Source organism: Penicillium antarcticum (genome assembly GCF_028974205.1).
Source record: "Penicillium antarcticum strain IBT 31339 chromosome Unknown utg000002l_segment0_segment0, whole genome shotgun sequence".
In the NCBI taxonomy this organism is placed as follows: Eukaryota; Fungi; Ascomycota; class Eurotiomycetes; order Eurotiales; family Aspergillaceae; genus Penicillium; species Penicillium antarcticum.
The window spans coordinates 4,511,239-4,524,152 of record NW_026695300.1 but is presented as its reverse complement, the minus strand read 5'-3'; the positions used below and the strand labels follow the sequence as shown (position 1 = coordinate 4,524,152).

The following is a 12,914-nucleotide window of genomic DNA, read 5'->3' as shown; positions in this document are numbered from 1 at the left end:
GCCTCAATGTGTCACATACCTCGAATGGATCTTTGCTCTTGGTTGATCTATACGTTGAGCAAGTCCAATCCATTGCTATCCCTGCGGTCTCTGTAATATGCAGAAATTGATCATAAAAGTAGCTAGATCCATATAGTCCGTCACTTGAATACAGAAATTCTATCGTATTATATGAGAGAGTAAGTGGCAGACCAGATCCTTTCATAGGCGAAGTTCATTGACTGGTGCGTTTCGTCCCAGTCATCTAACCATGTGGGAGAAAGAGTCTTGAGACAATCCCAATTTTTCTCAAAATCGAGAGACAAAAACAATAACGTGATGAAGGGAGAATAAAGGGTTATATGCTCCACAAGCGTTTGTTTCACATGAATGATTATTCGCGAATCAGGTCAAACAATTGATAAGTCATGCTCATGAACTACAACCAGGGTCTATTTGATACAAAGTTCCAGACACAATAATATAAATATCTCAGTATTTGGTGACACGCAGAACTTTGATCGAGACCGTCCGACTAATCGCGTCACTTTGCACCGTATCATTTTTGTCTCAGCTCATGTCGACTTCCCTGCAGACTTCAAGAGTCCATCTGGAACGTCGCACTACAGAACACATGGGAACAACAGTGTTCATAACTGGGCGCATTCTCCGTCCTGAGTTTGGCGCCTTCAGCTTCAGTAGAAATGTCAAGGATGGCCATGTCGTGCATGTCGGTTTCGATCAAGACGAGAAGGTTCCTCAGGCCCGAAGAACGGCACCAATGCTTGATTTATCCAACCGAGTCAGTCTGCCTGGCTTTGACGATGGATATTTGCGCACCTTGAATTTCGGTATGTCTCTTCAGAAACTGGATAGATTTACCCTGCAAGTCACTTGCCGAATTTTCATCTTGTCACGCTGAAATACCATGGGCTTCTCTGAACGCGGTTGATACAGGCCTCGTAACGGATCACGACTTCACTGGCCCTGTCACTGGATTATATGCCATTGGGAAAGATAACCATGTGGTATTTAGCGACTGTGGCATTGATGTTTGGAGACCTGTACATAGTTTCTCTCATACAAGATTGGCTATTAATACGTAAGGATAGTATTACTTTATATGCTCTCATGCTTGAGGCTATTCAGGTCTTCTGAAGTCCAATCGGTAATCAACATATGACCAGGCTCATGGGCAAAGACCAGGCCGTCAATCTTGTTACTCGCTGCCTCAACTGCCATTTGAGGTGTCACTCCACATGCCTAGGATGAAATTAGATGCATATCAAGGATAATAGAGTACTAAGACCATACCCAAAACACGGGAACCTCTCCCTCTTCAAATACCTGCGCCTCACCAAAGTCCGGCTTACCCACATCACTAATTCCGAGTTGCATTGCACCATCCCATCCCCAGGCTACTGGCTCGCCGTGCGTTGACCGATATAACCGTGTGATCTGTCTGACACTTTCGATCTGTTCCGGGAGATACGGCCGCATAGACACAATGCAGTAGCCTCCAGTGAAGACTCCGGCTGGAAGCAATGGGATATTGGATCGATACATAGCAACGATGGTTCCAGTTTTCTGGTGACGGGGTGGCAGACCAGCTGCTGTCAGGGCGTCTTCAAAGGAGAATGAACACCCGATCAAGAAGCCAACATGATCATCTGTCCACGCTTCCAGTAAGTCACAGCGACTGTCAATGTGTGTGCCACTTGAATATACTCTGTATCTGGGAAAGTCGGTTCGAATGTCAAAGTCTTTCGACTGTATACATTGGGCTGGTCGAATGCTCTTCGGGTCGCCGGCGACAGCGGTCACTCCCAAAAGGGGACATGGAACTGGGTTCCGTAGACACAAGTCATGGAAATCGGCAGCATACTTCGCAGGAAGTACCAAAAGGTTGGCCTGTAAGTAACCCGGAGCAACGCCGGCGGTATTGGTCAACTGGTTCCGACGACATAACAGCCGTGCCTCCTGAGAATCAGAAATTATACTTCCCATGATGAAAGTGAGTGTCAATCTATCAACTCTCAACAGTCAAATACCTCCTGCTTAGATAACTCGGTTATGTCGGGATCCACATGCCGATGGTCTGGGGTAAGTCGGGGTACTTCTCCACTCAACAAAGCAGCGAATCTTTTGTCTTATCGATGACCTTCCTAGAACAGTTAGGATCTGAGAGAGATAACGCTGCATAAGTGGGAATTTGCCTCCTGGGCGGTGATCCGTTACCTGAATGTGCATCTTATCAAGGCTTCGTCGGCCCGATGACCCACACTCGTTGAGGGGAGAGATAGGAATCACTCCGCTTATAGGAGTATCCTTTAGTGAACTTATGGTTAAACTACCTTATTTCGATATATGAGGCCCTACATTCTGGTCAATTTTCACATACGAGCAATCGCATCTCATGTCGCCCGAGCACGATATCCCCTTGGAGCAAAAGAGCTCCATCCACAAAGCCCATGCCCCCGAGTTAGTAGGCGAAACCGCTGATGGCGAGGCATGCGATGTGGTCCTCGATCCAAAGAAGGAAAAGAAGCTACTGGCCAAGCTGGATGCGGCTTTTGTGCCAATTATCATGTTGACATATTTGTCCTGCTTTCTAGATAGATCCAATATCGGTAAACATTGATCCCCCGTGGATGATTATAGAGCTAACGAATTTCAAAGGCAATGTGAAGGTTGCCCATATGCCCGAAGATATCAACGCCTCAGACAGTCAATTTTCAACGGCCGTCTCTATCTTTTATGTCACCTATGTTCTTTTTGAAGCCCCCTGGGCCGTCTTGATGAAGAAATTAACACCTCGAAACATTTTGACGGCCTTGTGTATTGTCTGGTCTCTAACTACAATTTTCACGGGCTTTATCGAATCGGTAGGCTCGCTCTATGCGACTCGCCTCATTCTCGGTGCTTGTGAGGCGGGACTGTTCCCCTGTCTCAATCTCTACTTGACCATGGTCTATCGTCGAGAGGAGCAGGCTAAGCGTGTGTCCTACTTGATGAGTTGTGCTGCCATTTCAGGCGCCGTGGGAGGTCTGTTGGCCTATGGACTTCTACACATGGATGGCATTGGAGGCAAAGCTGGATGGAGGTATGTGTTTAGTTCTCTTCATGCGAAGTTCATTGGAGGTTTGGCTGACGGCTGTAAGATGGGTCTATATTATTGAAGGTCTTTTTAGTGCCTTGTGCGCTATTCTCATCTGGTTTGGCCTGCCCAACAACCCTGCTGAAGCCTACTTCCTCGACGAGGAGGAGAGGTGGATGATGCGTGTTCGCAACGAGCAACGCCGCAAATATATGGGAAGTGATGAGTTCAGCTGGGAAGAGATGCGCATTGCTCTGAATGATCCAAAGCTCTTCTTCAGTGGTCTCATCCAGTTCTGTCAAGATATTCTGTTATACGGATTCAGTACTTTCCTGCCAACCATCTTGGGAGGTATGGGCTATGATTCTCTGATGAGCAATGTTCTGACTGTTCCCGTATACATCTGGGCCGCGTTGATCTTCGTTGCCATTGCCTTCTGCTCCGATAGATATTCGAAGTTTGCTTCGGTGAGTACTCCCCAACTCGAGTGCAGCGTCCGCTAAGTCTCCGTAGTACATCTTCACAGCCAACATCTTCGGTGTCATTGGTTATATCCTGCTTCTTACCGTCAAGAATACCGCCGTTCAATACTTCGCAACATTCCTCATTGGGATTACCACCTATACATCAGTTGGTCTTAACGTGGCCTGGCTGAACGTCAACATCGCCCCTCAATATCGCCGTGCATTGGAAATCGGCTTGCAACAAACAATGGGCAACTGCGCTGGTATCGTCGCCGGCCAAGTCTATCGCAGCTCGCCATATGTATTGGGAAATGCCTTCTCCTTGGGATCACTCGTTGTCTCACAGTTCGCCGTCGCCGCGTACGGACTATACCTGAGACGGGAGAACAAAATGAAAGAACAAATTCTCTGCGGTGAAAAAGAAGACAGTCGACGAGTGCAGACAGGCGATGGAGCAGTAGACTTCAAATATCATTACTAGTCTGGTGGCAAGGAACAAGCTCCGAACGATGACGCACAAGACTTTCTCATCTGTATATAATCGAACATCAATTCAGTGAGAATACTCTGCATTTCTGTCGAGCGATTCTCAGACCTCCTCTACTTCTAGTCTGATCTTCCTCTACGTATCTCCACATACAAAGCTTTACATACCGGTCGCTCACCAATGGGTCTCTGTTTCTCCTTTCCACGGCGGCGGCGCTTCCCAGCCATGGGCATGGGACCTATGGGTGGTATGGGTGGTATGGGTGGCATGGGCATGGGTATGCCTCCTTCTCGTCGATATCACGGTGGTGGAATGGGTGGAATGGGCATGGGAGGTGGCAGATATGGACATGGGGGATGGGGTGGCCCGGGGTATGGCCATGCCTACGCCTCAGGGTTTGGAGGCCGGCACGGAGGCTTTGGTGGCCCGGGGATCGGGGGTCCAGGCTTTGGGCGTCGCGGAGGATTTGGAGGGCGGCGATGCTGAACGACAGGGTTGTTATTTCACCGAGATACACCCCCAAGGAACATATTTATATGTTTCAAAGTCTTGACAGAGACTTTGAAGTCATATCATGGACTTTTCTACGGTCGGCAATGTCAATATTCGTTGTGGCACTCTAAGCATGTCGCATGCATCAGTCTCTCACTCCACCCAACCAACATTCCTTTGTCAGATTCCTTTGAATTCATAATATGATACACAATCAGAAACAATCCTTCATCACACTCGACAACTCTTCACCATAGTCAAACACGAATCCCCCGTTAGATGTCGGCTGGTACGGGCCTCCGTCAGGTAGAGGACCTGTTCCCATTCCCATAATTTGGTCCTCAAGATTTCCCACGGCTTCAAACCATTCCATAAGCTCTTGTGTCATCTGTGCACCGTCTAACGGAGTCTGGCTATGCGTGCTCACAGTCGGAGCCAGGGCAGGTGAAGCATTCGCGCCGTAGGGACCATTTCCTTCGGCATGAGCATCTAGTCGGTGCTTTTGCACGCCTAGTCCCAACTGAGGGCCAAGTTTGCGAAGACTCCGAATCGAATTCCATAGTCGGCGGGAAATGTATGATTGGGCTGAGAATCCCTTGACCAGTTCTAACGCCCAGAAGAACTCCTCTTTGCACGAACCACTGAACTGAGTTGGAGCCTGTGCCACTGCGAGGAAAAGAACTGCAACGGCTGAGACCAAAAACCAGTTAAATGCCACTTGTTGCAACTGGTAAATATCCGAGGTTTCATTCAAGCGAGTGATGAAGCGGATTGTATCTTTCGCAATTTCCACAACTGTCTCCGATTCAGTCGGATACCGCACAATGTGTGCTGCGGTATGGAGAACGGGGCGATGAATGAGCATTCGCAGTTGATTAGCACGAAGATACAGCAGTGCACGAAGTCTTCGCATGCTTCGTGAACCTTCAGTGGCAGACGCAGATTCCGCAGAGCTTGGATAGTTCAGTCGCAATGAGTCGGGAATGGCATGCACCCAGCTCAGAACCTGCCAGTCTAAATAGTTCATTTCGTCTTTTTTGATCTCGTTGGTGTTGTTGAAGGCCGAAATAAACTTCCACACTTTGGCTGCAATGCGGCTATATCGAATCATCACGCGCAGGTAGGGGGTCTTCTCAGCGGGCTCTGGTAGCCATGGATCGATATCTGTATCTTCTAGAGAGAATGGCATGCCGGTTCCAAAGCTCCAACGCATGTCCAGGATGTAAATAGACCAAAAGAGACGAAGCACGCGTTCCTTTCCGGCAGCCATGATGCCTGGTTGATTGAGGGTCTCACGTCTATGAAGACCTTTCTCTAGACACATGCGCTCGACGATACCAATCGTGCGCCATGCCAATGTCTCCTCATCCATCTGGAAATAGAAAATTGACTGCCACAGTTAGCATACTGAACACTCCACTGGTTGAAAATGACAAACCACAAGAGTCAAGAAGATTATACTCTTGATTTCAGGCGGGCCCCAAACGCAATTGTCTTGGACTTCTCGCACACTATCAAAGAGTGCAATAGCTTGCTCACTGCGACCGCTAGCCTCAGCCGTCAAAGCACAAGCGAACACAAGACGAAGAATATGGACATCTTCCCGATTCACTCCATTGGGTCCATCGGGCTGCATAGACGGACCAAGAGCGCGATCCATTGGGCCGTACAATAAATGCACCTGGTTCAAGAGCTCCGGAAGATCCAACACGGGGTACATGATACCCATTTCTTCTTCGTAGACTCGACAAAGTCGCAGTGCCTCAGTCTTTGGAAGAGTCCAGAGAGGTTCCATGACTTGATGCGTGACGAGTTCCCTGGCTGGTGCTGATGGAGATGCCACCGGTGAAGGTTCCTGTGTCATGTCCGCTTCATCAAGAGCCTCGGCACGTTCCACAATCCCGCGTTGCTGTAAGCTGGATTTTGCCAAGTCAAAGCTGAATGCTGAGGTTGTCGGACCTTGAAATGTTGTCTCTCTGGCAGTAGATACACGCCGTAGAGACCTTTGAGTAGGCGCAAGCACATAGCTGCTTGTAGTGGGAACTCCCCCAATAGGGGAATTTTCATTGCTAGCCATCGACCGAACAGTAGCAGACAACAAAGTGATCTGGTCTTGCATAGCTTTCATTTGATCAAACAGGCGCTCGAAATTTCTGTGAGGGTTAGTTACTGCCAACTCTGCCAACCTCACGTGGGCATACTCTTTCTCATTGGAGCTGTCTCTCTGGGGATTTTCGACATAAATGCATTCAATACTCTGACGTCCACATCTCTGACACGGAGCCTCTCCATTGCATTTAATCTTGCGACGCTTGCATTCATTGCTTTGAGGCTGTTAGATGCTGGTCGCCAATTGCCATCTCCCAACTCACCAGGCTTTAGCAATATACTTGTGGCGCTTCTTCCGCGGGCGTTCATCTTCCACGGAGGGAGCTTTATCCCAGTCAAGTTCAGACATGTCACAAATGTTGTTGAGCTGCGAACAGTTGCAGGGGGAAGAAACTGTGGAGGTGGCAGATGCGGGGGATTCCGTCCTCGGTCTCCACAGAAGTACTCAGACTCAAAAATGCGTCAAATCAAAGGCAAATGATTACTAGTAATAGGTGAACAAGAGAGTCACGGAGATAGATCTACAAGGTAGCATGGCAATCGGTAATTGACGTTGGTGAATTTTGTAGGTGGTAAGTATATCGTAGCTTAGCTTGTCATTTATCTCTACATGTTCTTGGCTTCGTTACCATAATTTTGGAAGTATTTACAACGCCTCACTTGGAGGATAAAAGAACAAATCAAAGATTCTCATAGGTCCTTGGTGCGCTCATCACTTTCAGCGATCCACTGCTCCAGCTTCTTAGGGTCGCGTGCGCTGAAGCCGACCTTGAATGGCTTGGGTTCAGTTGTCAATGCAGTGGCAATGGCATTGCACTCGATGGCGTTCAAAATCGGCAAATCAGAAACCTCCTTCGCGGGGTCCATCTTGAACGCAGTGATCAGACGGATAAAGGCCGTGAACAGCTCACGGTTAGCGAGGTGGGAACCCGCACACATACGGGAGCCTGCGCCGTATCCGTAGTGTGGAGTACCTGAGCCCTCGTTGAGCTCAAGGTAGCGTTCAGGAATGAACTTGTGAGCATCCTTGAAGTGGTCCTCATCATAATCAGCAGCCCAGGCGTTCTGAAAAAGGTTAGCACTGTTATAACAGGAAACAAGAACGGAGACAAACCATGAAGAAAGTAGTTCCAGCGGGAATAGTAGCACCGTTCCATTGAATATCCTTGGTACTCTCGCGTGGCAGACAGATAGGGATGACAGTCCAGAACCGGAGAACCTCCTTGACGAATGCAGTCACGTAGGGGACCTTCTCCTCGATCAGGCACTTCTCCCAAGCGTCACCGTCTGGGTAGACTTCCATGATCTCGTCGTAGGCCTTCTTTTGAATGCGCTGGCCGTCCTCTGATGCGAGATAGGCAATTCCCATAATCAAGTTTCCTGGAACGGTATCGAGACCGGCCGACACCATAGTCAAACAGATTGATTTCACCTCGGCTGTACAGCACATTAGTATAGATTACCAAATACGCCACGTCCCCGATTGTACTCACCATCATTTAGCTTCGCCTCTGGGTCCTTGAGGATATTACCAGTGATGCAGGGCTTGTCGGTACCCTTGGAAATACGGTCCTTGAGCATGTCAAGCAAGTAGGTCAAATACTTGTCACGGCGAGCACGGAAGTCTTGAGCCTCATTGTTCATCTTAGGGAAGATACGCAACAAGGGAATGTAGTCTTGCCAGTTATTCGAAGTACTGCGGAAGTTGGACACGCCCCGTTCCACATCCACAATCTCGTGCAGCAGCTGATCATCCACATTGCCCTCAATTCGAAATCCGTAGTTGAGAGTCAGACTGGTATTGAGAGCAAATCGCTGGAAGTATGCAGTTGGGTTCACATCGACTGTGCCATTCTTGCTATCACGGTACAACTCCTTGATACTGGAGTTGGATTCGAGGTCAATGATTGGCATGTATGACTGGGTCGCCGGTCGGTTCAACGCAGTGGCTGCAGCCTTGCGGCGGCGCTTGCATGACTCATCCCATGGAGAAGTACCAATGGTAAACCCCTGCGAGCTGGACACGACGCTGTGGAAGGTGTGGAAAGTGGGACGAGAGACCAAGGCCGACTGGTCCTTGATCCACAGCTGCCGAACCGAGTCGAAGCTGTTGGCGAAGACAATACGCTAATGTACGACTTAGTTTCGCTCCACGCATGATAGTGAAATGCCCACCTTGTTGCCCATGCGCACTTGGAAGACCGGGCCGAACTTCTTCGCCCATTTTCCAGCCACTGTCGCATGCTGGTCTCCGAGTTGTAGAAGGTTGCCAAAGATGGGTACACCAGGAATCTCCGGGAGGCCCTTGATCTTGGGGATATCGGTGCGGTTGAAATAGCGAATAAGGAAGTATACCACCGTAACGACGGCAAGCGCCAGTGTTTGAAGCGTCATGTTGAAGGGAATATGGGAATACTAGAGTTTGGAGTCAAGTGTGCGCGATGCAACTCTTATAACCCCTCAAGGGCGATCGGCTACGCAACGGCATATTTCCGAGCTCGTACCTCGAAGGCTATAACCGGAGAAGAAGGTCGGTGACGTTGAATCAACCAGTGAGGAAGCAGAGAATCAGCGAACCGCAGGGCAGATCTCACTGCAGTCCGGGGCCGAGATACTCCACTCCGCGGGAAGGGCGGAACGCACATTCCGCCCCACTTCAATGACCCACGCGCGGAATGTTGAGGTGAATTTCCGTGTCTGCATAAGCGGGTTCGAGACAGAAATGGAGTTCCGTTCAGTAAACCAATTGGTCAATATCATCATGTTGGGTTGAGCTTGCAACAATGATCATTTCAAGTATAAGACTTTGATGATCGTCATACCTTTCAACATGATTCATTTACAAAAGAGTACATGTACAGGAGAATATGCTTCAGAATACCTGGGGGTTATAAAGATTCAAAGTATCCCAGTATAGCTTCACAGCTCTATGCAAGTGGATGTCTAACTCTTTGAGTAGTCCGGTGGCTGGGAACAATGCTCAAATATGTGAGTGAAATACTCAATGCAGGCAAGCATTGGTGCATTGCAACAACCAAACAGTGGTTATAGAATCACCGCCAGGGATTCACTCATACGCTCAACGCCAAACAGTTAGCAGCTGTTTGCCGGCCAGGTGCCGCTTTCTCAGCTCATCCGGTCCATTGAACGTTGGGACTTTGCCGGTTGGCGACATTGCTTTGCCAAATATCAACTGAATCCAAAAGTTCCAGTGCCGGCTCAGGCATTGCTAGTATATTCAATCAAAAATCAACGAATTGAACCGGCACGACATATGCGACCGAAAATTTCCTGGTGATGCGTGTTGTAATCAGGGACCCAATCTTGTAGCTGGGACGATACACATTGGGTAAGTGACATCAGAGCTAAGCATCAACAGCTCCGATGTACTAGCCTTGGAAGACCTCGTTTTGCGCGAGACGGCCTTCCTGTTCGACTGGCGCAGGTGGGTCTGAAGGATATCCCATCGAACGATTGATCTCCACTTCCTCGACAATCTCATTCTCCGCGATTCCACGTCGTCTCTTCCAATTGCGCTCGGTATTGGTGATATATCCTTCACGCCACATGTGGCCATAGAATTCCCGAGCCTCTTCTTTGGTTCTCACGCGTAGAATATCGTACGTACTGGCTCTTGTCAGGGCCGCATCCCGATCGCGAGTCATCTGTCTTTTAACCACCTCCAAGTTGACTCCCATCGAGCGGAAGTGTTCACCCCATATGCCATCTTCCGCTTGAGTCATAAAGATTGTAATTCGGTCAGGAGAGACGGGGTAAGCAAGGAGATATGCGAGTGCATCAGCATCCACACCGCTTGAAATAGGACCAATAACGAAATCATGACCACGCTCAATAGCGTCGTTGATCTTGGTCACATAGTGGATGTTGAAGTAGGATTCATCGGGACCAGTGCTAATCGGACCTGATATGAAAGCGATCTGTCTGTCCATTGTAATTATCGACGAAGACAGAGAAGACAACGTTGGAGTTGAGAGAAGGTGAAGCATAGACCAGACACTATACCGCATTGGGCATATATTATAGATTGAGGTTGTATTCAGTTACTGTTGTATAGACTTGATAAATGTATGAAGCTGATTTGGGATTGTAAGTATCTTAAAACCCTCCATCTGAGAGTTACAGAGTATAGAAGCATGTAGATGTCTATATACATTCCCCCCCTGGGGACTATTCCTGGCTTACATTTTGATAAAAAAAGTCAACATGCATATACAGACTACGAATTTAGACTTGTCTTATTCAAAGTACCCAGACTCACTCAATAAACAGTCAATAACCGAACAAATCGACCAGAGACATGCCTGACCTTTAAGGCACAAAGTTGCCTTGATGCCAAGGTGTCGGCACGCGGCCAATCTCCGCGCAAACCTCCGGAGCTTCCATCTTCAAGCAACAAGCATGTCTTCGCAGCCCTTTCTTCCACTCTCTTCTCCTCCAGGCTCGCCTTCGCCCGTATTGCGCCCGCGGCGACCGAGTCTAGAACTCGAGCGCGAAATCCTCTCCACTAGAGGCCAGCGTCTAGTGAACTTTTTGCCGTCGCGCACGTCAAGCCTTGCTTTGCATGATCTCGATGACGATGTATCTGAGAGACGGCTCTTCCTGCGACGGGGATCTATGCTGATTGGACACAGTAATCCACGTTATGAATGGTAGTGTTCTTCGATCTGTGACGCGATCAATCCTAACTCTGCATAGGCAGCGATACTATAGATCGCCCGAGTCATTGAAGGACCTCCCCAAGAAGATGTTTGTCTCCAGGTGCTATTGTTGAATTGGAAATGGAACTGACCATCAAAGTCGGGAATACTACGAGCGCACGAATTCCTTGATCTCCCAATATCTTTACATCGACCGACTGCTGGACTCGTCTCTCCCCCACAATTTGATCGAAGAATACAATGGGTGTCACCATCATGATCCCGCAGGAAATGGCTTCCATCAACCGCCCCCAGACGGAAATGAAGTCGAGGCAGCCAACCCCAAGACCGGAAAGATAAAGCGCACCCCGCATAATCTGTATCGGGTTCCCGATGAGACGACTCCTTTGGTCGCCTCGGAAGAAAACAGCCCGGAAGGCTCATTGCCTGATTTTAAATCACACGGAGGCATGTCACCAGAGGCCGAGGAGCGTGTCATCAACTGGGCCATTCGTATCAACTTCGCTGCCAATGTCGCTCTCCTCGTTTCCAAGATCGCTATCATGGCAATGACCAGCTCCATGTCCATGCTAGCCGGTCTTGTCGACGGAGTTTTGGACTTTTTCAGTACTGTTATTGTCTGGGTGACCAGCATCATGATCCGCCGACAAGATCGCAACCGATTCCCGATCACCCGGCGACGCCTGGAACCTGTCAGTGTGCTAATCTTCTCAGTGATCATGGTCACCTCCTTCTTCCAAGTGGGACTATCATCTGTGAAGCAGCTACTTGGAGATGATCATACCGTTGTCGAGCTCACAATTCCATCGCTTGCGCTCATGGCTGGCACTGTGATTGTGAAATTGCTCTGCTGGATCTGGTGTCGCTTGATCCCGAGCCCCAGTGTCCAGGTGCTGGCCCAAGACGCCATGACAGATGTCATCTTTAACATCTTCAGTATCATATTCCCGCTGAGTAAGTCCACCGTTCGCTTTATCCAACCTCTATCTAACCCAAAATTCCACAGTTGGCACGTTTGCAAACCTTTGGTTCTTGGATCCCCTGGGTGGTCTTTTCCTCTCCATCTACATCATGTGGAACTGGGGCCAGACAGCCGGAGAATACATCGGACGATTCACCGGCGCGGCTGCCTCGCCCGACGACCATAGCATCCTGCTCTACATGACGATGCGGTTCTCCCGAGTAATTCTGAAGATTCAGGATCTGAAAGCTTACTATGCCAGTGATAAGCTTAATGTCGAGGTTGACCTTGTCGTAGACGACAGCATGAGCTTGCGGGACAGTCACGATGTTGGCGAAAGCTTGCAGTACATCATTGAGAGTGTCCCGACTGTTGATCGTGCTTTCGTGCATCTAGACTATGACCCCTGGAACCTACCTAGTCATATGAACCAGATGGACCGCTGAGATTGATGCACCTGTCCCGTTAAATCAGTGCACATGTCCCACTGGTCCAGAGTCATAGATGTACAAACTTTACATTTTATAACAACGTGGGGGCCCAACAGCCATGGCTCGCGCTCCGGTAACTTTTCTTCTTTCATCATCATTCTGAAGAACTATAACTAATTAAATCAACTTGGTTGACTTAGCGAGGCCTTGCTCAA

The 12,914-nt window shown here is 48.9% G+C and overlaps 8 protein-coding genes across 8 annotated transcripts; 4 read left to right on the top strand and 4 right to left on the bottom strand.

The window, feature by feature from the left end:
- Positions 1–556: 556 nt before the first annotated feature.
- Positions 557–855, top strand: N7508_002694 (uncharacterized protein; the record flags this gene model as incomplete). Its single annotated transcript, XM_058460760.1, is given in 2 exon segments — positions 557–830; positions 845–855. 2 exon segments carry the CDS (start codon positions 557–559, stop codon positions 853–855), a joined length of 285 nt encoding a protein of 94 aa, XP_058324292.1.
- A 243-nt stretch (positions 856–1,098) lies between these two features.
- On the bottom strand, positions 1,099–1,986 carry N7508_002693 (DUF1445 domain protein; the record flags this gene model as incomplete). Its single annotated transcript, XM_058460759.1, has 2 exons — positions 1,099–1,242; positions 1,294–1,986. The coding sequence occupies 2 exons, from the start codon at positions 1,984–1,986 to the stop codon at positions 1,099–1,101; spliced, it is 837 nt and encodes a 278-aa protein (XP_058324291.1).
- A 409-nt stretch (positions 1,987–2,395) lies between these two features.
- Positions 2,396–4,021, top strand: N7508_002692 (uncharacterized protein; the record flags this gene model as incomplete). The annotated part of the gene is made up of 4 exons (XM_058460758.1): positions 2,396–2,609; positions 2,659–3,082; positions 3,141–3,543; positions 3,590–4,021. The coding sequence occupies 4 exons, from the start codon at positions 2,396–2,398 to the stop codon at positions 4,019–4,021; spliced, it is 1,473 nt and encodes a 490-aa protein (XP_058324290.1).
- Positions 4,022–4,252: 231 nt separating this feature from the next.
- N7508_002691 (uncharacterized protein) lies at positions 4,253–4,513 on the top strand (the record flags this gene model as incomplete). Its single annotated transcript, XM_058460757.1, has 1 exon — positions 4,253–4,513. One exon carries the CDS (start codon positions 4,253–4,255, stop codon positions 4,511–4,513), a length of 261 nt encoding a protein of 86 aa, XP_058324289.1.
- A 220-nt stretch (positions 4,514–4,733) lies between these two features.
- Positions 4,734–6,977, bottom strand: N7508_002690 (putative C6 transcription factor; the record flags this gene model as incomplete). Its single annotated transcript, XM_058460756.1, has 4 exons — positions 4,734–5,909; positions 5,958–6,672; positions 6,721–6,843; positions 6,892–6,977. The coding sequence occupies 4 exons, from the start codon at positions 6,975–6,977 to the stop codon at positions 4,734–4,736; spliced, it is 2,100 nt and encodes a 699-aa protein (XP_058324288.1).
- Positions 6,978–7,318: 341 nt separating this feature from the next.
- On the bottom strand, positions 7,319–9,022 carry N7508_002689 (cytochrome P450; the record flags this gene model as incomplete). Its single annotated transcript, XM_058460755.1, has 4 exons — positions 7,319–7,693; positions 7,743–8,065; positions 8,122–8,755; positions 8,804–9,022. The coding sequence occupies 4 exons, from the start codon at positions 9,020–9,022 to the stop codon at positions 7,319–7,321; spliced, it is 1,551 nt and encodes a 516-aa protein (XP_058324287.1).
- Positions 9,023–10,017: 995 nt separating this feature from the next.
- On the bottom strand, positions 10,018–10,578 carry N7508_002688 (uncharacterized protein; the record flags this gene model as incomplete). The annotated part of the gene is made up of 1 exon (XM_058460754.1): positions 10,018–10,578. One exon carries the CDS (start codon positions 10,576–10,578, stop codon positions 10,018–10,020), a length of 561 nt encoding a protein of 186 aa, XP_058324286.1.
- Positions 10,579–11,047: 469 nt separating this feature from the next.
- Positions 11,048–12,714, top strand: N7508_002687 (cation diffusion facilitator family transporter; the record flags this gene model as incomplete). Its single annotated transcript, XM_058460753.1, has 4 exons — positions 11,048–11,298; positions 11,345–11,395; positions 11,447–12,261; positions 12,314–12,714. The coding sequence occupies 4 exons, from the start codon at positions 11,048–11,050 to the stop codon at positions 12,712–12,714; spliced, it is 1,518 nt and encodes a 505-aa protein (XP_058324285.1).
- Between the last annotated feature and the right edge of the window lie 200 nt (positions 12,715–12,914).